The sequence below is a fragment of the Hyperolius riggenbachi genome, chromosome 2 (genome assembly GCF_040937935.1).
Source record: "Hyperolius riggenbachi isolate aHypRig1 chromosome 2, aHypRig1.pri, whole genome shotgun sequence".
In the NCBI taxonomy this organism is placed as follows: Eukaryota; Metazoa; Chordata; class Amphibia; order Anura; family Hyperoliidae; genus Hyperolius; species Hyperolius riggenbachi.
In genome coordinates this window covers 264,312,115-264,333,661 of record NC_090647.1, presented here as the reverse complement: position 1 = coordinate 264,333,661, position 21,547 = coordinate 264,312,115, and the positions used below count along the sequence as shown (strand labels likewise).

The 21,547-nt window shown below is 43.2% G+C and overlaps 1 protein-coding gene across 1 annotated transcript in view; it reads left to right on the top strand.

Annotated features, from left to right (window-relative positions):
* Positions 1–21,547, top strand: part of NXN (nucleoredoxin) — a 186,433-nt gene that overhangs the window by 152,541 nt on the left and 12,345 nt on the right. Inside the window, exon 7 of the mRNA XM_068268609.1 lies at positions 1,009–1,133. Coding sequence (XP_068124710.1) covers positions 1,009–1,133 — 125 coding nt within the window. The remainder of the gene's footprint in view (positions 1–1,008; positions 1,134–21,547) is intronic.

Below are 21,547 nucleotides of genomic sequence, written 5' to 3'. Positions count from 1 at the left end.
CCCCCGAGGGAGTCAAAACGCAAAGACTAAATGTCGGGAAGCGCAGCTGAAGGTTGTCAAATTCTTTCCTGATTAATAGTAGAAAAGCTTTTGACATAATCTAAGCCAGACACCACTGCTGCCGGTTCAGACGCCTGTCTTAATGAGCCCTAAGGCTTGGACAGAACATGGCTTTAAGACCTCATCTACAAGTCATGTGAGTAAACCTTTCCTACAGCAATGCAGAGATATCAGAATTAGTGTACAGAGTGTTCAGCCAAGGGGTCTTTAGAGCTTCCTCCTCATGGGAGCAAAATCAGTAATTATTGATCAAGAAGCAATTTATAAGTACATTTATCCTTTTACGATGGAAAGCACTTTATAGTTTTTCATAGACCAGAGAAGAATTATAATTTATTGCATGCCAGATTACTCGACTGACCTCCGAGAACATTCTATTCAGAAGTATCCCTAGGGATACGTGTACCACATTTTGAGAACCTAGGTTCTATGACATTAAAGATCAACTGCAAAGAAAATCTATACTATTACATGCAATGTACATATATTTGTGTTACAGTACCAGCTTGTGTTTTAAAATCAGCCTGTCACATTTCTGCGTTCTGTGGTATAGGAAAAGCGACACGGTCTAAAGTAACCACATGCAGTAGGTGTCCTCTCTTAATGATAATATTTTGTTTAACCAAAAATTTGTATTACACAGCAGTGCTAGCAGGTTTGGGCTTTTCAAAATTCAGAAAATTTGCCAGTAATTGTTCAGAATTTCTCACTTGCTTTCTTCCTGGCATTTTCCACTACCATGGAAACAAGAAAAGTGAGAATATATCCTGACAGATTTGTTAGAAGAGAAAAAAACATTTACTTTTGTCAGTGTCTGTAACTCTACATAGTGCTGCAGGTTTTTTTTTTATATGAAAATTGGCCTTTACAATCTCCATGTTGAAGATTACTTTAAATGTATATTTTAATAAGAAAAAGAAAAACATGACATAATATTGTGTCTTTTAGACTCAGAAGATGAAGGAGAGTCAGAAGCTGCAAAAGAACTTGTTAGACCCATAGCAGAGAAGATAATAGCACAATATAAAGCCAAAGATGAGGAAGCACCACTACTGTTTTTTGTGGCCGGAGAGGTGAGTGGAGAAAAATATCTATAGTGAATGATTTATTTTTTTAAATTAAAATGATGTATGAGGACCTTTTAAAATGAACGTGACGGTGCCACTCACGTGACCGTCTGACGAAGCCCGATGGGCCGGCGAACCTAGTTACGGCGAGAGTAGCGTGGTGATATCACCGCTACACAATGGCCTCAATTCACTAAGCTTATCTCCTGTCTTTAATAACTCTTCTAGAGTTGTTACCATGGTGATAAGGCATGTAGTATTCAGGAAACATTTTACCTCAGGCAAGCCTAAAGTTAACTCTTCTGTCTTTAAATTAACTCTCCAATCCTTAAAATAACTCCAGAGTTAAAGACAGGCTGTTAATTAACTGCATGTGAAAATAACTACAGAGGAGGTAAATTAACTACAGAGGAGGTAAATTAACTACAGGAGAGGTAACTTAAGGAATGAAGAGGTAAGATAACTCTCTCACGTGTGGAGGTAAGTTTTCTCTTGCTTTATTATCTCTAGCATGATCTTAGTGAATTGAGGCCATTGTCCGGAACTGAGCTCTGCTGGAGCTTTGGCCGGCGGCTGAGGGGATCCAGAGTGTCAGCGTTTGGCTTGCGTGTTGCACCCATGATGTGAAGTGGTACTGGAGCGGTGTAAATCACAGGAGGTGGTGAGAGCCCTCCTGTGCGCCACGCTGTTATACACGAGCACAATTATCCTCCTCATACTGCCGGCTACACTGGTATAGCTATACGTCAATGAACTGTATTATTCTAGCCCTTGAAACCATTAGGTGATCACCTTAAGCGGGACACTAGTGTTTATACGCACTTGGATTAGCATATATACCACAGGAGGCCTATGAACTGGACAATACTGCCAATACGATTGTGATCTTTGTTATTAAGGAAGTGATGGTTTCCATCGACTCCCGGGAGTACAGAGACAATTGTATGGGTTTGGTATGAGTGTGTAGTTGTGTGACACAGCCAGCTGTGTATGGTTCAGGCTGTATAACATCACATGCTGCTCTTTCTAGTGGGGTAGGGGATTTGTATTGCAGTTATTTAATAAAATATTTTGTGCATCAGTAGACCACTGTGGAATATTGTTGTTTTTGGTTATTTAAAGTGGTCCTGAACTCAGAACTCCTCTCTGCTCTAAGAGATACACAACAGCATAATAACCTTTAAACAAGAAACGTGTATTTGTTACAGCTGTATAAAATCCTAAAATAAATTTGCACAGTTTCTACTTCCTGATTCATGGAAGCAGACATATTGTTTACAGCCTGTACTTTCAAATGGGCTTATCTGCCGTGGCAGTCATGTGACACTGGGGGAGATCAAATTACAACTTGTGATTAGACACAAATGAGGGGGAATTAAATAGACCAAACTCTCTAAATACAATCAGGGTGCATTTCTCTGTTTTCCTTCTGTCCTGTGCAAGAGTTCAGATCCACTTTAATAGGGCAAAAAGTTGTGCCAATGAGTATTTGTGTACAATTCAGAACAGACTTAATAAAACTCCTATATAATTTAATGTTCAGCGCTGCGTAATATGTTGGCGCTTTATAAATACAATAAATAAATAAATAAAATGTGTCCAGTTTACCTTACCTGGAGCTTTGTGCAGCCCCCTGTAGTCGCCCTGGTCCCTCACCGTTATTCTGCTCTGTTCTATTTAGCCGCTGTCCCCCTCTGAAAGCTGGCCGATTGGGGCGAGCGTGGCTACTGCACATGCACATTTGGCTCTGTTTAGTTGTGCGTAGCCTGAGTATTATGTAGCATCATTGCACTGGTGTCTTGCTATGTGATGGATGGTGTGCTCTGTGCATACCTGAGCTGTTATTATAGCAATGTGCCTGTTTATCTTCTCAGATTATGAATGGTTTATACAAGTGTGTGTTTCAGAACATGTGAAAATGCAAAGAAGCTCAGTCTTGAAATAACTACACACAATTTCTGGCTGGGCGAGAATTATCTGGGTCACTGCATTATAGTTAAAGGCTGGCGATGTTTGAAAGTTAAAATAACTGAGAAAACAAATGGCAAAAGCAGTGAAATAAGAAAAAAATAATAATAATGTGGTGGAGCGATGAAGACATTTTATGTCTCCTGTGAATGAGCTTTGTGATGTGCTTTCCAGAATAACGTAAATCACTTGTATCCTGGGAAGAGATGAATTTGGGTGTGGAGAAGAAAGTGAGAGCTGAATGGAACAGAGCACAGACTATCAGCAGATAGCCAGGCCTGGCTCTGTTATCACTTCTCATTGCAGGAGTTGAGATGAAGTACACAGAAGATTCCTGGGGTTTTCTGGCCACTCGGCACTGTGGTATAAAATAAGGAAGCCTTACATGAAATGTGCATGACCATATTTAGTGTGGGCTAACAGCAGAGAGCTCCGTACAGAACTTAGAGGTAGATTCACATAACTGTGGTAAACAAAATAACATGTATAAGGTCTTACCGCACAATGAGTAGAGCGAAATGCATGGCATATAATGAATGTATTGAATTCTGTTCTTGCGGTAAGACTTTACGCACAGTATTGCACTTACCGCAGCTTAGTGAACACACCCCCTTGCGTCCCCATAGAGAAAAAAACATAGGAAATATTATTCTACAGTGATGTCTACCCATGTGTGGCTTCCTTTTGTCACTCCATTCTTCTAAGGGCTGCAACTTGTTCCATAAGATATTGATGACAAAGAAGGCAGTGTAGAGGAGTGAAATATTTTGCCATGATTTAGTTGCTAGGAAGTATGAATTTTTGTTTAGTAACCAAGAGCGCATGTAAATATTGCTGAAACACAGAAAAAGTCTGGCTGTACGTTCCTAACGCCTCGTTCACATCATACGCGCTTCCGTGCGCATTTGGAAGCGCTTATGACGTGGTGACACGCAAGAACGGCAGAAAGGCATAGACAGCCCTTCTGCCGTTCACATCAAAGGCGCTGCACAGCAGTACGATGCGCTATGATGTGCTTGCGTACTGCTGCCTGCATTTTGCCCGCAAGCGCAAAGCTGACCCATCACTGTCAATGGATGGTCCTGGATTAAATGGAAATCCAGGATGAATGGAAGTCCTTGTTCTGGTGCCACATACCACATGCCAAAGATTTGACATTATCATCTATCAAATTCTAGGGAATGCATGATGTGTATCCAGTACACAAAGTTTAAGTATTTGACAGAGATTAAAGACATGTAGAGAAAATAGTCAGTATAGATAATTGGAGTAAAGTGTTAAAATACTAGTTCAGCGACTTTTTAAAGGGACTCCGAGCACTTCTCATGGGCATGCCTTTAAGACTCCGACCAGTACTGCAAAGTATTTAAAGATGCATACCATTTTGTAGCTTGTACTCTCCTCTTCTATTTAATGCCTGACGCCGTTCTACATCAAATAGTTTTTGTTCGATTTCAATTAAAAAATTGCGGCTGCCATTTTGGCTATGTTAAAAATTCCGGGTCCCCCCTGTCTTCTCTGTTAGAGAAGTGCATCACTGAATGAAGCAGGAAGAGGAAGTGACACGCAAGAGGCTTCTCCAGAGGGGTCATAGCCCGACTTTGTTGGAAGTCGTCTGTCTTAAAGGCATGCCGATGAGAGGTGCTCGGAATCCCTTTAATGCACATGATGGTACACATGCATTAATTAAAAAAGGCAAAAGGTTTGCACATTGTACATCTGCAGCTTTTGAAATAAACCTGTTTAAAATAACTGATTGGCTGGGTCCTGTCTGCCTCTTTCCTGTTGAAATGATAAGGTAATTTTACTGGGCATACACTGTCTAAAATTCTCCCCATATCCCATCTTCCACATGGGTTCCCCGCATGCGAATTTTGAAGCAGTATCGCAACCTATTGAAATCAATAGGCTGCTTCCAATTCACAAGTGAAAACAAATAGGGCCTGTAGCATTTTTTCAGACATCTCATCCCAATCCCCATAGCTGCGCATTGGCACTACTGTTAGATCCGTATGCAATTCCACATCAGCATGGGTGCAGCGGGCTCCCAAGTGGGAAGGTAGCCTTAGAGTGCTTTTACACTAGGCGGGTGCAGTAATTTTACCACTCCCCACTGCAGCCCAATGAAAGTCTATGGTTCATACTGGTGCGGTGCTATACGAAGGAAGTGGCTTTTTGCCGCATCTCCGACGCAAGGACAGAACTACGTTACCTCGCGGTTCTGCAGTAACATGCAGTGGACCAGAAGTCTATGGCGATGCAGGGATTTTAAAAAACCTCCATGGTGGTGTTGCAGCATGCATGCGCGGAAACATATTTTTACAATACACTTCTGTGTACTTCCATATTTCTGAAACAGGATGCGAGCAATCCTTCCCTTGGCTGTCAACCGGAAGGGGATTATAATGAACAGAAATGGACCTGAAGCAAGTGAAATCATGAACAGAAATGGACCTAGAGCAAGTGAAATCATGAACAGAAATGGACCTGGAGCAAGTGAAATCATGAACAGAAATGGACCTGGAGCAAGTGAAATCATGAACCGAAATGGACCTGGAGCAAGTGAAATCATGAACAGAAATGGACCTAGAGCAAGTGAAATCATGAACAGAAATGGACCTGGAGCAAGTGAAATCATGAACCGAAATGGACCTGGAGCAAGTGAAATCATGAACAGAAATGGACCTAGAGCAAGTGAAATCATGAACAGAAATGGACCTGGAGCAAGTGAAATCATGAACCGAAATGGACCTGAAGCAAGTGAAATCATGAACAGAAATGGACCTGGAGCAAGTGAAATCATGAACCGAAATGGACCTGGAGCAAATGAAATCATGAACAGAAATGGACCTGGAGCAAGTGAAATCATGAACAGAAATGGACCTGGAGCAAGTGAAATCATGAACCGAAATGGACCTGGAGCAAGTGAAATCATAAACAGAAATGGACCTAGAGCAAGTGAAATCATGAACAGAAATGGACCTGGAGCAAGTGAAATCATGAACAGAAATGGACCTGGAGCAAGTGAAATCATGAACAGAAATGGACCTGGAGCAAATGAAATCATGAACAGAAATGGACCTGGAGCAAGTGAAATCATGAACCGAAATGGACCTGGAGCAAGTGAAATCATGAACAGAAATGGACCTGGAGCAAGTGAAATCATGAACAGAAATGGACCTGGAGCAAGTGAAATCATGAACAGAAATTGACTTGGAGCAAGTGAAATCATGAACAGAAATGGACCTGGACCTGGAGCAAGTGAAATCATGAACAGAAATGGACCTGGAGCAAGTGAAATCATGAACCGAAATGGACCTGGAGCAAGTGAAATCATGAACCGAAATGGACCTGGAGCAAGTGAAATCATGAACAGAAATGGACCTAGAGCAAGTGAAATCATGAACAGAAATGGACCTAGAGCAAGTGAAATCATGAACAGAAATGGACCTGGAGAAAGTGAAATCATGAACAGAAATGGACCTAGAGCAAGTGAAATCATGAACAGAAATGGACCTGGAGCAAGTGAAATCATGAACCGAAATGGACCTGGAGCAAGTGAAATCATGAACAGAAATGGACCTAGAGCAAGTGAAATCATGAACAGAAATGGACCTGGAGCAAGTGAAATCATGAACCGAAATGGACCTGAAGCAAGTGAAATCATGAACAGAAATGGACCTGGAGCAAGTGAAATCATGAACCGAAATGGACCTGGAGCAAATGAAATCATGAACAGAAATGGACCTGGAGCAAGTGAAATCATGAACAGAAATGGACCTGGAGCAAGTGAAATCATGAACAGAAATGGACCTGGAGCAAGTGAAATCATAAACAGAAATGGACCTAGAGCAAGTGAAATCATGAACAGAAATGGACCTGGAGCAAGTGAAATCATGAACAGAAATGGACCTGGAGCAAGTGAAATCATGAACAGAAATGGACCTGGAGCAAATGAAATCATGAACAGAAATGGACCTGGAGCAAGTGAAATCATGAACCGAAATGGACCTGGAGCAAGTGAAATCATGAACAGAAATGGACCTGGAGCAAGTGAAATCATGAACAGAAATGGACCTGGAGCAAGTGAAATCATGAACAGAAATTGACTTGGAGCAAGTGAAATCATGAACAGAAATGGACCTGGACCTGGAGCAAGTGAAATCATGAACAGAAATGGACCTGGAGCAAGTGAAATCATGAACCGAAATGGACCTGGAGCAAGTGAAATCATGAACCGAAATGGACCTGGAGCAAGTGAAATCATGAACAGAAATGGACCTAGAGCAAGTGAAATCATGAACAGAAATGGACCTAGAGCAAGTGAAATCATGAACAGAAATGGACCTGGAGAAAGTGAAATCATTAACAGAAATGGACCTGGAGCAAGTGAAATCATGAACAGAAATTGACTTGGAGCAAGTGAAATCATGAACAGAAATGGGACTGGAGCAAGTGAAATCATGAACAGAAATGGAAGGGGATTACTGCGTGCTAATACGGTAATCCCCAAAGGCTTGTTTTTGGTGGTGCGGCCCTCAGGCCCCACCCCTAACACCAGCCAGTAGTCTGAAACTGGCCTTAGTCTCTGAGAAACTGGGACAGGGAAACCAGACAGACCTGCCCTATGAACACAGAGCTGATTGCTTGTCCTCGTTCTCAAAAAAAAAAGGAAATTTACATCTCCCGAGTGCCTCAATCAGCCCTAGTAATCTGGCTCAGTCGCGCCAGTCGGCTCTTCTACGCATGCACTGCTCCTCCTACCAGGGCTGATTGCGGCATTCGGGAGGGCGGCGAGGGACGCTTCAGTGCTCATGGGGCTGGAGGAAGCTCAGGGTTATTATCAAATCTTTTAGTAAACCCACCTCAGGTTTACTTTAAGAAAATGGGATAGGAAATGTGATGCATTATGTCAGAAGAATTTCTATCCGGTTATAGTCTTGGATAATTGGTCATCTTGGTCATTGGTCCAGAAACTGTTTTTCCTGACATATACAGCCCTTGGTAAATGGTGCATGCCCAAAATCCATATAGATCGTGGTTAGCCAGACGTAACTAACAGATGTCCAGTTCGTATTAGTTGTGTATCAGTTAGGTGTCCAAATAAGCGTTCTGGTAATGTCCTTACATACAATAATGGTCTGTATTACATGAAAGTAATGAAATCTCAGGACTTTCCAGAGAATATGTGATGGAGAGTAAATGAAAGATTTATATGCCATTCTTGAGGTATGTACACATGCACAATGATTTTCATCCTCAATGATTATGCTTCGATAAATAGAGAAAGAATTTGGGACACAAGTGCTATACTGTAGCTGAGCAGCATGCACTATACAGTGGAGAGGGGAGTAGGACAATGGGTGGGGGGGCAGGAGCAATTGGCGTCCAGTGGGCTAGGCAAATAAAAACACAACATGTTCATTCTTTGGTGTTAAGTGGTCCAACACGCAGCTGTACGTATGCCATTTTTCCATCAGCAGATAAAATAAATAAAAGTTGGAGCATGCTTTTTTTTGGGTGGGGGAGGGCGGTGTACAAGTATAATGATGCTACCGAGGGCCTGCACTCTTTAAGTAGTACTAAAATGTGTGTCGTACATCTGAAGTACTTGTATGAAAACGTAGCCACAAAAACAGTGTCTTACTGTGGCTGAACTCTGCTGTTAAAGTGAACTTGATGGGCTTGATTCACAAAGCCGTGCTAACTGTTTTGCATGGGTGTGCTAAACAGCACATGAAGTGCCGTTCGCGGACTTTTGCGCGCGCAAAGTGGCGCGATTCGCGCGGTCGCAGACTTTTGCACGCGCAAAAGTCCACGATTTCGCGAATTGTGGCACTTTGCGCTCGTAAAAGTCCGCGAATGGCACTTCACGTGCTAACTGTTTTGCATACCCGTGCTAAACAGTTAGCATGGCTTTGTGAATCAAGCCCGATGTCTTCATTTAGGTCCAATTTAATAGCTGAAGTTTGCTTGAGCGTGGGTTGAAAAGGGACTGCCTTACATCTGAAAAGTGTTTTTAAATTGCCAAAATGTTTAACAGCTGAGTTACTAATCGCCAGTAAAGTACTTGGTAGAGAACCTCTTCTGCCATCTGAAGAGAGTAGTCCTGGAGCAGTGATAGCTCATTTCACAAAGTATTTATTTTTGACACTTCTAATTACTTTCAGTCTTCAAAGAACTTTTTTCACCAAGTCTCAGTTCCCACTCACCCAGGATTACGTGCAGCCAGCGGGAGGGGACCACTCCGATAGTCCGGCTGGAGCCTGGGACAGATGCATTACCACCATGGGCTATACAGGGAATGCATCAGTACCTAATCAGTAAGGAGTTCAAGGCACGACTCCCTAACACTGCAGGGTGGCCTCCTGAGCGCGTCCCAGTGGCTGCGGCTCTTGAGCGCTTTGAGTCCGACGAGAGAAAAGCACTATACAAATGTTTTAGGATTATCGCAGACTGCACAGAAGTGCATGCCACTTACCACAAAGGATCAAATGGATCCATTGCAAACTTGACAAGTGTAAACGGCTCCTATATATAAAATAGGAGCCGCTCACTGTCAGTTTTGCAATGAGTGGGGAACTGACAAAAAAAATGTCAATTTTCACCTCAAGTGGGAACACAGCCTTTTTGTTGAGGTGCTATTAAAGTGGACTAAGGGCTTGTTCACATTATCAGTCGTCAGCAAAGCGCTAGTACTAATTTACTTTACAAGGGGCTTCCTGCAGCAGCTTCCCGTTTTGTTTAAAATTGCAATATTGCTGCATGCAACACATTCCTTCAACAATCCCTATCGCAATTGCTAAGCACTTAGTAGTTTGTAGTGTAAACTAAGACAAAATGTTAGGCCTAATTCCGAAAATCTTATTTCTATAAACGTGGGCGATCAATCGTTACTATCAATATCTTGAACAATAATGCCATAACGATGTACACCTTTGCAGCATGTGCTTTTTGTTTTTTTGTTGTTTTTTTATATTCTTTTATTTCATTCTTTTCTTTTACATCAAATTTCTGTTGCTGTCAAACATCCATTGTGCACTCTTATTAGATTGATCATTCGGAAGTACACTCAGTGTGACAACAATTATCTTGATATGTGCTATCGTGTCGAATCACTCAACATCCAACTCGGACCCATTTATTGGTCATTTTAATGAGTCTGTAGCAAAACTCACATACTATTTTTGGATTGCCTACTCATTTGATCGTATTTATCAGAATATTTTATATTAGCCCTTGCACTTTAATTTAGCTTTAAAGAGAATCTGTATTGTTAAAATCGCACAAAAGTAAACATACCAGTGCGTTAGGGGACATCTCCTATTACCCTCTGTCACAATTTCGCCGCTCCTCGCCGCATTAAAAGTGGTTAAAAACAGTTTTAAAAAGTTTGTTAATAAACAAACAAAATGGCCACCAAAACAGGAAGTAGGTTGATGTACAGTATGTCCACACATAGAAAATACATTCATACACAAGCAGGCTGTATACACCCTTCCTTTTGAATCTCAAGAGATCATTTGTGTGTTTCTTTCCCCCTGCAGCTATCTTCCACTGAAGTGTCAGGCTGTTTCTTCCTGCAGAGTGCAGACAGCTCTGCCTGTATGTAATTCCTCAGTATGTGAAAGCCCAGCCAGCTCAGAGGAGGATTTATCCAGCTTGTAAAAGATAAGAGAGAAGAGAGAAGCTACCCTAATCTAAATAATACACAGGCAGTGTGCAGAGAGGGGCCTGGAGGGGGGAGATGCATCACAGAACCACAACACTGAAGAACTTGGCAGCCTTCCAGACACAGGCCGACAAGTCTGACAGGGGGAAGATACATTGATTTATTACAGAGATGGTGATAGTAGAACGTGCTGCAGTTAGCCAGAACACATTAGAATAGCTTTTGGAACTTGTAGGATGATAAAAAACAGGATGCAATTTTTGTTACGGAGTCTCTTTAACAATAGAATAGCTATGAGCATCTAATAAGCATTACAGTACCTGTTATTGCATGAAGATAGTTTCCTAAATGCCATTACACACTTGCAGTAATGGCTGTCCAAAACAATCATTTTTGTTTCTGAAGTGAAGAAGGAAAGCTAATTCCAGTTTATTTGTGAAACCGTGTCACAGTAAATGTGATTCTTTTGGCATCTTATTTGTTATTTTGGAAGTGTGTACAAATCCCAGTTTACCTACAGGCCCTCCAGGACAGAACAATAGCATGACGAATTGGCAAGAAGTGTTGGTATGCAGATAATTTAATGCTGCATGAACTGAGAAATGGGCTGTTTTCTCCTTGTAAGGCTAACACAGCTTTTCATAGCTGCAGATTAAAATAGAATACTAGATTATTAGTGCAACATGTGTGATGCTGTAGTTTGTTCTCTGTGGCTTCAGCATATGGATTTATTACATTCTTTTACTTGTAAATTATTATTTATTTTATTATTTTAGAAAGTTCAGCAACTCTGTCTCTGCATTTAATATTGTTAAGTTGCAGAGTAGAGTCTGCATTCCTGAAACCAGATGTGCACCTTCCTGATTTATATCTTCCCAGCATCTACCTCATCTTGACAGATCACTTCTCTGTCTGCAAAGGTAGCTGTATGGCTTCTGGCATTTGGATCCAAGCAAAGCATCTTCTGCTTGCCAGAACAGATTTGAAAGCACTTAACATATCTCTGTTCCCTTTTGACATTATCTTGTGGCCCTCTTGTCCTGCTCTTTGTTTAGAATATGTCTGTGTCCCACTCAAAGATCACACACTGCAGTTGTAACTGGAAACTGAACTGTTATTTAAAACTAGAGGTTCTGTGCAGATTTGTATTATAAAAAAAACCCTATAGTAAACAGTGTGCTAAACAAGATATGTATACATTTATATATTAATGGCACATGACTAGCAGTTCTCTGCTACATTGCTGAAAGTATCACCAGGAACAGCAGTACATTTTCATTGTGTGATTCCAGTAAAATGTCTCAATCCATTTTTTGATCAGGGAGTGAACAGGAGCTGCTATTAGCCCCTGCTTGCTTTAGTACTGGTGTTTGAGCTCCTAACTGGTTTGTGGCTTTTTGTTAGGCTGGCCATACACGTATCGATTTTTTTCCAGCAGATTTGATCACCATGATCGAATCTACTTGTTATCTGTGACGCAATGATTCCTGGCAAAAATTGGTCAAAATCACAATCTGACGGATGGTAAATATTGGTTGATCAGACGTGGCGGGGGAGTGGCTGGTAGACCAGTGATCCATAACGTTGCATTGTATCGTACAGTGCAACACTGCAGTTAGATTTTCAGTACATTTGGGGGTAAAGCCTGTTGAAAATCTGTGTACAGTATTGAAAAGCGGTGTATGGGGAGGGGACTTGATCCCTCTCTGATCACATTCAGATCGAAGCGGGATTGATCTGTTTGCCATATTGTATAGCTATCTAATCGTATATGGCCACCTTTTAGTCTCATTGGTAATTCCTCTGCATGCCTAGAAGCAAGCTGAAGATGACACCTGGATCATGCATTGGAACAACACTGCAAACACAGTGTAATGGGAGTGTACTGTAAAGCTGAGAATGGACCTTTTTTGTCCATTCTGCATTCATCGCACTTCTGTGCAGTCCACAAAAATCCCAGACCGGCAGATGCACTCCCCATATAGCTTATGGCAGTAACCCATCTAGCCTGGGCTACAGCTGGAACACAGTGAACCTTCGGAAAGGACACTACACTGGCCTCAATTCATCAAGACTTATCGAATCAATTACCGACAGCTCGGTAAAATACTGAACTCGATAAGTTGATTTCAGGATTCATCAAAGTTATCTACAGCTGTTAGCGAGCTTTCGGTAATCATTAGGTAATGATGCTATAAAACAGAAGAAAGTGCAATTCATGAAAATGAAAGTGGGCGTGGTTTAGCGTTAAATTTAGGATTAGTTATCTCCTTCACTGCTCTGTTGTTGTTCCTGTCAGATCATTGCTGACAGAGAAGATGGAGCCATTTGAAGTGGTTATGTATCAGCTGAAAGTGATTCAAAGGTGCAGAAGGGCAAGAATAAGGTCTAGAACCATATCAATTTGCAAGAGAATGGATTTATTTGCTATACCAGGACATTGGCATTTCTCTTGGATCATCTTCTAAGAGAACACAGGGTTAACTAAATTGCTAGCTGCACTACATTTTTTCAGAAAAGGCTCCTATCAAGCCATAGCTGGCAACATTGTGGGTTTGTCTCAAGCCACTTCCAGAATCCTGGTCCACGTGTTAAAGGAATACTTAAGTCAAAAAAAAAAAAATGACATTTACTCACCTGGGGCATCCCTCAGCACCCCGAAGCTGGATGGTGCCCTCGCAGCCCCGCTCCGATCGTCCTGTCCCCGCCGGCGGCTACTTCCGGTTCGGCGACAGCCGCCGACAGGCTGGGAACGCGGCTGATTTTCCGCGTTCCCAGCCGCTGCTATCACTCTCTATGCTGCTATTGCGTATATATATACGCTATAGCAGCATAGAGAGTGATAGCAGCGGCTGGGAACGCGGAAAATCAGCCGCGTTCCCAGCCTGTCGGCGGCTGTCGCCGAACCGGAAGTAGCCGCCGGCGGGGACAGGATGATCGGAGCGGGGCTGCGAGGGCACCATCCAGCTTCGGGGTGCTGAGGGATGCCCCAGGTGAGTAAATGTCATTTTTTTTTTTTTTGACTTAAGTATTCCTTTAAGCCCTATTCGGAATGTTGCTACGTGATGTTCAAAGGACTGCCTTTTTACCCACAATTCCATGGGAATCTTATGGCCTTGTGTTAAATTACTGCTGTAAAATGGAAATCTCGACCAAATGGTCACCGCATTGTTATCGATATTTTTCATGTTATCGAATTCACACCGAATGCGGAAAAACTTTGATGAATACAACTAGAAATCGATAAACTTCGAATTCGGTAATTTAACGAACTGGAAAAAGTTATCGCAAAGACAATGATGAATCAAGGCCACTGTCCTTTACTGCTGGCCCGCACGTGGTCCAACGGCAGATGGGAACCAAGCCTTATGGTTTAGTTGTAGGGTAGGGTAGCATCCATGTCAGTGTTCGATCATTCTGCGCATGTGCAGCACAAGCATTAGGACCACTTCTTATGGCTCTGGGGCTGCTGCAAGTCTTGATTGGCTGCCCGGGCAGAGGGGTGCAGTCTAGACCCCGGGAGAGCAGGTGATGCTGCTGCCATCAGAGTGGTGAGAAGGAGCTGCCGCAGGTTGTAGCAGGAGATCCCATATCCCCAAACATACCTATTGGTTAATTTGTTCTCATCAAAAATGGTCCTTGGATTGCAATAGGAACGGATTAGATTGTGAGCTCCTCAGAGGGACAGTTAGTGACATGACTATATATACATTATTATAAAGCACTGCACAAGATTTTGGCGCTATATAAATAAACAATAATAATAATGTGCAGCATTAATGGAGTTAGATATTTTACAGTGGTTGCTTCTGTGGATAGATGTGGCGGCTGTATTATCTCCTTTACAATCCCATCTGCTTGATATTTGATAATAGATGATAACATTCCATTTGCCTGCAGGGAGTACATTTGACACAAAGTAATTAAGCGTAAATTAGACATGAAAAGGAATCCACAGTAATAACTTGTATCAGAATGACAGCTTAATGTCTTCTTCAGAAAACTTCCAGTTTGTGGGTTTAGTAGCTCAGAAAAACAAAACATGGCTGATTAAAAATCTGTTTATATTGCAGGGCTAGATGCTGCTTACGCCATTTCTCGGGATTATCATCCTATTATATTGGTATTGCACAATCTGGACATCCTTTGTATTTACTGGGCTGATAGGTCACATCAACTGAAAATTCATGTGAAATAACACAATTATAACAATCTCCCTGTGTCTGTGCATCATGCCTGGCATGCGAATGACGGCCGTGCGCGCGTGGCGGGTGGTAGCAGGCGAGGCCTAGCTTCCATTTTTCAACAGGCGGGCCTTTGTACTAATAATAGCACAAAAGGGATACAACTTTCTAGTTTGCCACACAAACCTGGATGGAGATTGTTTTCTGTGCCTACAGACTAAATTCTTTTATTGATTAATGTATGTGTATTATGTTGTAACCTGTGGTCATAATTTATAGGTAATTACTGTGTGTGACATTGTTGCCCATTTGTTATGCAGTAATATACTGTAAATAGCTGTAAATCCGTTCATCTCTGCATTGAAAATGATGATTTTTGCAGATCAGAGGCGTGCACAATGCTTTATGTACAGGGACTGAGCTATACTGAATAGTTTCCTGTGCCATGTCTGTAATCTATCATGTTGCACAGTCAGGAAAGGAATGATTTTTGTATTAGTTTTCACATCTGTTTCTTTTCAGCTGTACAGTCCAACTGTAGAGGAATGATTGGGAAAAAATGGGAGCACATTATATGTCATTTGTGGATTACACAATGAAGCTGCTCTCTCCTAGACAACGTGACTAACAAGGCTTAGCTTCCTCATCAGTGTCCTCACTTCATCTCCATCAGCCTGCAGCTCTTCACATTGTCGCCACTCACCAGTTATTACTGCGCCCAATTCTCCATTTTCTTGGCTGAATATGTGAAATATTTTCATATGTCAGTGTTAAAGTCACAGCAGGGTCAAAAATGGCAAATATTTTCAGAGATTGCTTTTTTCCAAACTCCTGTGCTTCTTGTCTGTTTAGCGTTCTAGATTTGTTCAAAGTGTAATTACAGTCTGACATAACATACATTAAAAACCTGCCTCCTAATTCCATATTTCCCGTAGACTTTTTTTCATACTGGGGTGTAGCAGTGCGTTGGGTCGGACAATATAATCACCTTGGTAACGCAATGCAATTACAGTAGCAAGCAAAAGTATGTGAACCCTTTGGAATTATATGGATTTCTGCACAAATTAGTGATAAAAATGTGATCTGATCTTCATCTAAGTCACAACAATAGACTATCACAGTCTGCTTAAACTAATTCCACATAAATAATTCAATGTGTTCATGTTTTTATTGAACACACCATGTTAACATTCACAGTGCAGGTGGAAAAAGTATGTGAACCCTTGGATTTAATAACTGGTTGAACCTCCTTTGGCAACAATAACTTCAACCAAATGTTTCCTGTAGTTGCAGATCCGACGTGCACAATGGTCAGGAGTAATTCTTGAGTATTCCTCTTTACAAAACTGTTTCAGAAATATTCTTGGGATGTCTGGTGTAAATCGCTTTTTTGAGGTCATGCCAGAGTATCTCAGTCGGGTTGAGGTCAGGACTCTGACTGGGCCACTCCAGAAGGCGTATTTTCTTCTGTTTAAGCCATTCTGTTGATTTACTTCTATGCTTTGGGTTGTTGTCCTGTTGCAACACCCATCTTCTGCTGAGCTTCAGCTGGTGGACAGATGGCCTTAAGTTCTGCTGCAAAATGTCTCAATAAACTTAGGAATTCATTTTTCCTTTGATGATAGCAATCTGTCCAGGCCCTGACGCAGCAAAGCAGCCCCAAACCATGATGCACCCACCACCATACTTTACAGTTGGGATGAGGGTTTGAGGTTGGTGTGCTGTGCCTTTCTTTCTCCACACATAATGTTGTGTGTTTCTTCCAAACAACTCAACTTTGGTTTCATCTGTCCACAGAATGTTTTGCCAGTACTGCTGTGGACCATCCAGGTGCTCTTTTGCAAACTTTAAACGCGCAGCAATGGTTTTTTTTTTTTGGGGGGGGGGGGGGGGGGGGGAAGACGGCTTCCTCTGTGGTATCCTACTGTGAACGCCAGAACTCCATTCTTGTTTAGTGTTTTACGTATCGTAGATTTGCTAACATGGATGTTAGCACATGCCAGAGACTTTTGTAAGTCTTAAGCTGACACTCTAGGATTCTTCTTCACCTCATTGAGCATTCTGCCCTTTTCTCTTGCAGTCATCTTTACAGGATGGCCATTCCTAGGGAAAGTAGCAGCAGTGCTGAACTTTCTCCATTTATAGACAGTTTGTCTTACCATGGACTGATGAACTGCAAGGCTTCTGGAGATACTTTTATAACCTTTTCCAGCTTTATGCAAGTCAACAATTCTTAAAGTGAACCGAGCACCTTTTTTTCACTCAGGACATTTCTTTAGCACATGAAAAATGTATGCCGACTATCTGTTTCATTATTAAAATAAACTTTAATTTTACCTTGTATTTTACATTCAAAGTTGTTAAATTGGCCTGTTTGAGCAGACCTGCCGACCGTCCCCATCCCCAGAAAGTTCAGTAACCTCTAATTGTTTTATTGCGCTAATTACCAAGAGGTAAACCATGCCTTTCATCAGCAAAGAGGGTGAATAATTAGGAGTGTGTTTTCAAAGCCATGCTTTGAAAACACACTCCTAATTATTCACCCTCTTTGCTGATGAAAGGCATGGTTTATCTCTTGGTAATTAGCGCAATAAAACAATTAGAGGTTACTGAACTTTCTGGGGATGGGGATGGGGACGGTCGGCAGGTCTGCTCAAACAGGCCAATTTAACAACTTTGAATGTAAAATACAAAGTAAAATTAAAGTTTATTTTAATAATGAAACAGATAGTCGGCATACATTTTTCATGTGCTAAAGAAATGTCCTGAGTGAAAAAAAGGTGCTCGGTTCACTTTAATCATAGGTCTTCTGGGAGCTGTTTTGTGGGAGGCATCAGGCAATGCTTCTTGGGAAAAGCAAACCCAAAACTAGTGTTTGTTATTTATAGGGCAAGGCAGCTGTAACCAACACCTCCAATGTCATCTCATTGATTGGACTCCAGCTGGCTGACACCACACTCCAATTAGGTTTTGGAGATGTCATTAGTCTAGGGCAGCCTTTCTCAACCTTTCTACCCTGGAGGAACCCTGCAAATAACTTTGGGATCTCAAGGAACCCCTGCAAACAATATTTTGATCTTTAGGAACCCCTGCATTTATTTTGGAGGAGACATGGTCTTTAAAAGTATGTGTGGCTGTTTATTTCACTATGCCCTATTACAGTGCCACTCATTATACTGTCTCCTGACCCCCCAATTTAGTGCTTCTTGTTGAAGTACCACCTATTATAATGTGCTCTATTATACTTCCCCCACGATGGGAAAAATTGCCAAGGAACCCCTGCAGAGTACTTAAGAAACCCTGGGGTTCCAGGGAACCCTGGTCGAGAAAGCCTGGTCTAGGGGTTCACATACTTTTTCCACCTGCACTGTGAATGTTAACATGGTGTGTTCAATAAAAACATGGAAACATTTCATTATTTGTGTGGTTTAACCTCATTAGCGGTAACCCCGAGCTGAGCTCGGGGTAAGCCGCCTCGGAGGATATCTCAGCCCCTGGTGGGGCGTTTAAATTCTGTAAAGTGCTGTACGCGCAGCTAGCAGTTTGCTAGCCACACGTACAGATCGGCCGCACGCAGCGGCGGAAGAGGGCCCCCCCGCCAGAGCCCTGCGCAGCCCGGACCAATCACTCCCAGGCAGCGCAAAGGGCTGGATCGGGTGCGCCTGATGTCAGGATGTCAGCTGACGTCTATGATGTCATTCCGATCGTCGCCATGGCAACAGGAGAAGCCAAACAGGAGATTGCGTTCTTTACGCAATCTCCTGTTTGCTGTTGTTGCCGGCGGCAATCGGACTTGAGGGACACATGCGCCCTCTAGTGGTGTTTCATGTAGCTACCACTCGGGTAGCTACATGAAACAGAAAAAAAAAATTACAAAAAAATTGTAATGCAGCCTCCTTGGCGAAAAAATTAAACCGCCAAGGAGGTTAAGCAGACTGTGATTGTCTATTGTTGTGACTAAGCTGAAGATCAAATCACACTTTATGACCATTTTGTGCAAAAATCCATACAATTTCAAAGGGTTCACATGCTTTTTCTTGCTACTGTATACTGTAGTGGAATGTTGACATTGACGTGCTAGCAGTGCGATATAACGGAATCATTTGGCATGACGCAATTCATGCAATGCTGTATCACATAATGTGCATATTTACGGGTGGGGTGAAGCATACTTTGTATGTACTGCGTGCTTCGCTGTATGCGTTGCACCATACAAACAACGCGCAATGTGACTTTTCCCCTCTGTTGCACTGCAATCTTGTTTTTGCAGGATGTGTAATGCCTCAGTGTGAAAGTAGCCTTATATCTATCACACCTGGCTTTGAGCCAATTTAATGTTATCTGTGTAAAAAGCACAATTCCCCTTGCCTGTTAATGATGACAGCAATTCGCATTTTTCTTCAAATTCATTGGGAGGCAGACGTGTGGGAAAGGACTCCACATTGCTGCTCAGTGCAGTTCTTACAGTTCGCCACTCAGATAACTCATTGATATTCATCAAACTTTCCTTGTGAATGTGTGCCAGTATATCATCAGTCAGTATAAGTAAGTGTAGGCCGAGATTTGAACTATTTCAGTCCCCCCCCTTCCCCATATAAGGACTGTTTGCCGGAATAGGTTGGGACGCAATCCCTCGGGCGACTGTTTGGGGACAAAACTGCATAGATGCAGTACAATGGTTGTGGATGGGCACTCCATCAAATAAACGTTAGGGTGCTTGACGCTGCAGCATAGGCAATGCCACTTCCAGTAGTAAATGTTCCTGGGATGCTCTTCAGGTCTACCACACTGCTTGCTGCAGGGCTGCTGCTTTTCCCACCACGCAGACCGCTCCATCGCTGCCGCCGATGGGAAGCACATTGCCGCTGCACACGGTTTTGTCGGCGGGCTGCAGCTGATCGGGCCCCGGGGAGACCTCCGGGCGCTGCTGGCTGCTCCAACACACGTTGCACTGCCACCTATAGCCGACCCACCCGCCGCCGCTTCCTGCTCCTACACGTGGAGGAGCTCCTCACTGCATGAGCGGCTCTGCGGGCCACCTTCCGTGTTCATCTGCCTGCTGCCATCCCACGTCCTCCAGCGTGACCACCACCTGAGGATCAGCTGCCCACCATCCAAACCGGTCCACAGAGCGGGATACGGGGTCATCTTGCCCAGCTCTGCCTGCCTGAGCCACCGAGGTTAGTGCTGTGGACTACAGCTGGTGCCCAAGCTGCTGCTGCTACACGAGTCACCCCCACCATAGCGCCATAATATACATCAGCCCCACGTGGCTGCGACCATAGGCCTACCTGATGCAGGCACTGCCCTCACTTTCTGTGGCCCCTCCATAGAAAGCATCCTGTCCCTCCACAGAGGAACTTTAGCCGAGGCCACTTTGGTCCTCTGGGGCCTGCTCCAACAACCTGGTGCGGCCACCTTCCACCTGGTCCCCACGTGGTCTGACAGACTTAAAACAATCCAGCATCTGGCAGGGGCCCACCGATCTGGCACCTACTGGCACCTCTCTGCAGATCCTCTCTCTAGTCTCCGACGCGACTGGCTTTCATGCCCTGAATGGCTCACCACGCGGTCTGCTCCTCCTGGGCCACATCGACCCCAGCCACCTTGACGCCTGATCCATCTGACCTGAACACTTCCTCGCCTGATCCATCTGACGGCTGCTCTGCACAAGGGGACTCACTCTTCGCTGTCCCTCTCATTTTCTCTCTCACTTATCTTTATTTTCCTCCTTTTTCTCTCGTATCTCTTTTCTTCCCCAGGGTTGGACTGGGGGGGGGGGCATCTGATTCAAGTATTGCTGCAGAAGCGTTTGAGTGCCTAATACGGCAGCGGATTACCCCCTCCAGTCCTCCTCCTGGGTCCATCTGTAAATTTCTTCCATCTAGGCTCATTCTATGCTTCTTCTTGGCTCGCTGGGGGGCATCCAAATAGCTGCAGAGCTGTTGAGCGCTGCAGAGAAGGTAGCGACTCCACTCACATAGCATTTGAATGTCTCCTCGGGGCCTTCGACTATTTAACTAAGTATTATGTCCCATGCACTGTGTACTCACTATTATATGTAATGTACATCACTGCTTGTGTTTTGCTGTACCATCACCGACCCTGTATGTGCCAAAAATAATTCCGGGTACAACCCCCGTTGTACTTGGCGAAATAAATGATTCTGATTCTGATTCAGTGTATCAGCACACCGGTTTCCTTCAAACACGCTCTTTTATTGAGCCATATGTTTTCCACAAGAAGTTCGCCGCCAATTGTTTCGGGGGCCGAGCAGGGTCCCCCTTTATCAAGGCATGTTTAAACTGCATAGATGTGTCACTAGGTGGCAGATTAGCAACATGTTCTGTTGCTATGTAGGGGTAGAAGGGCTGGTGGTGCAGCGAATGACAGGGCAGACGGGGTGAATAGCACAACAGGTAACCTTGGCTGAGGCAGATCACTTGCCATGCACTATCTGGCCATCTCACCGGAGAAACATCTAGCGTGTGTACAAGGCTTTGCTCAGCTGTCCACAGTACTTATACTACAGATTGACTTGAAAGCAGAATAACATCAGGCCATTTGGGACAAGCAAGTCTTAAAACCTCATCATT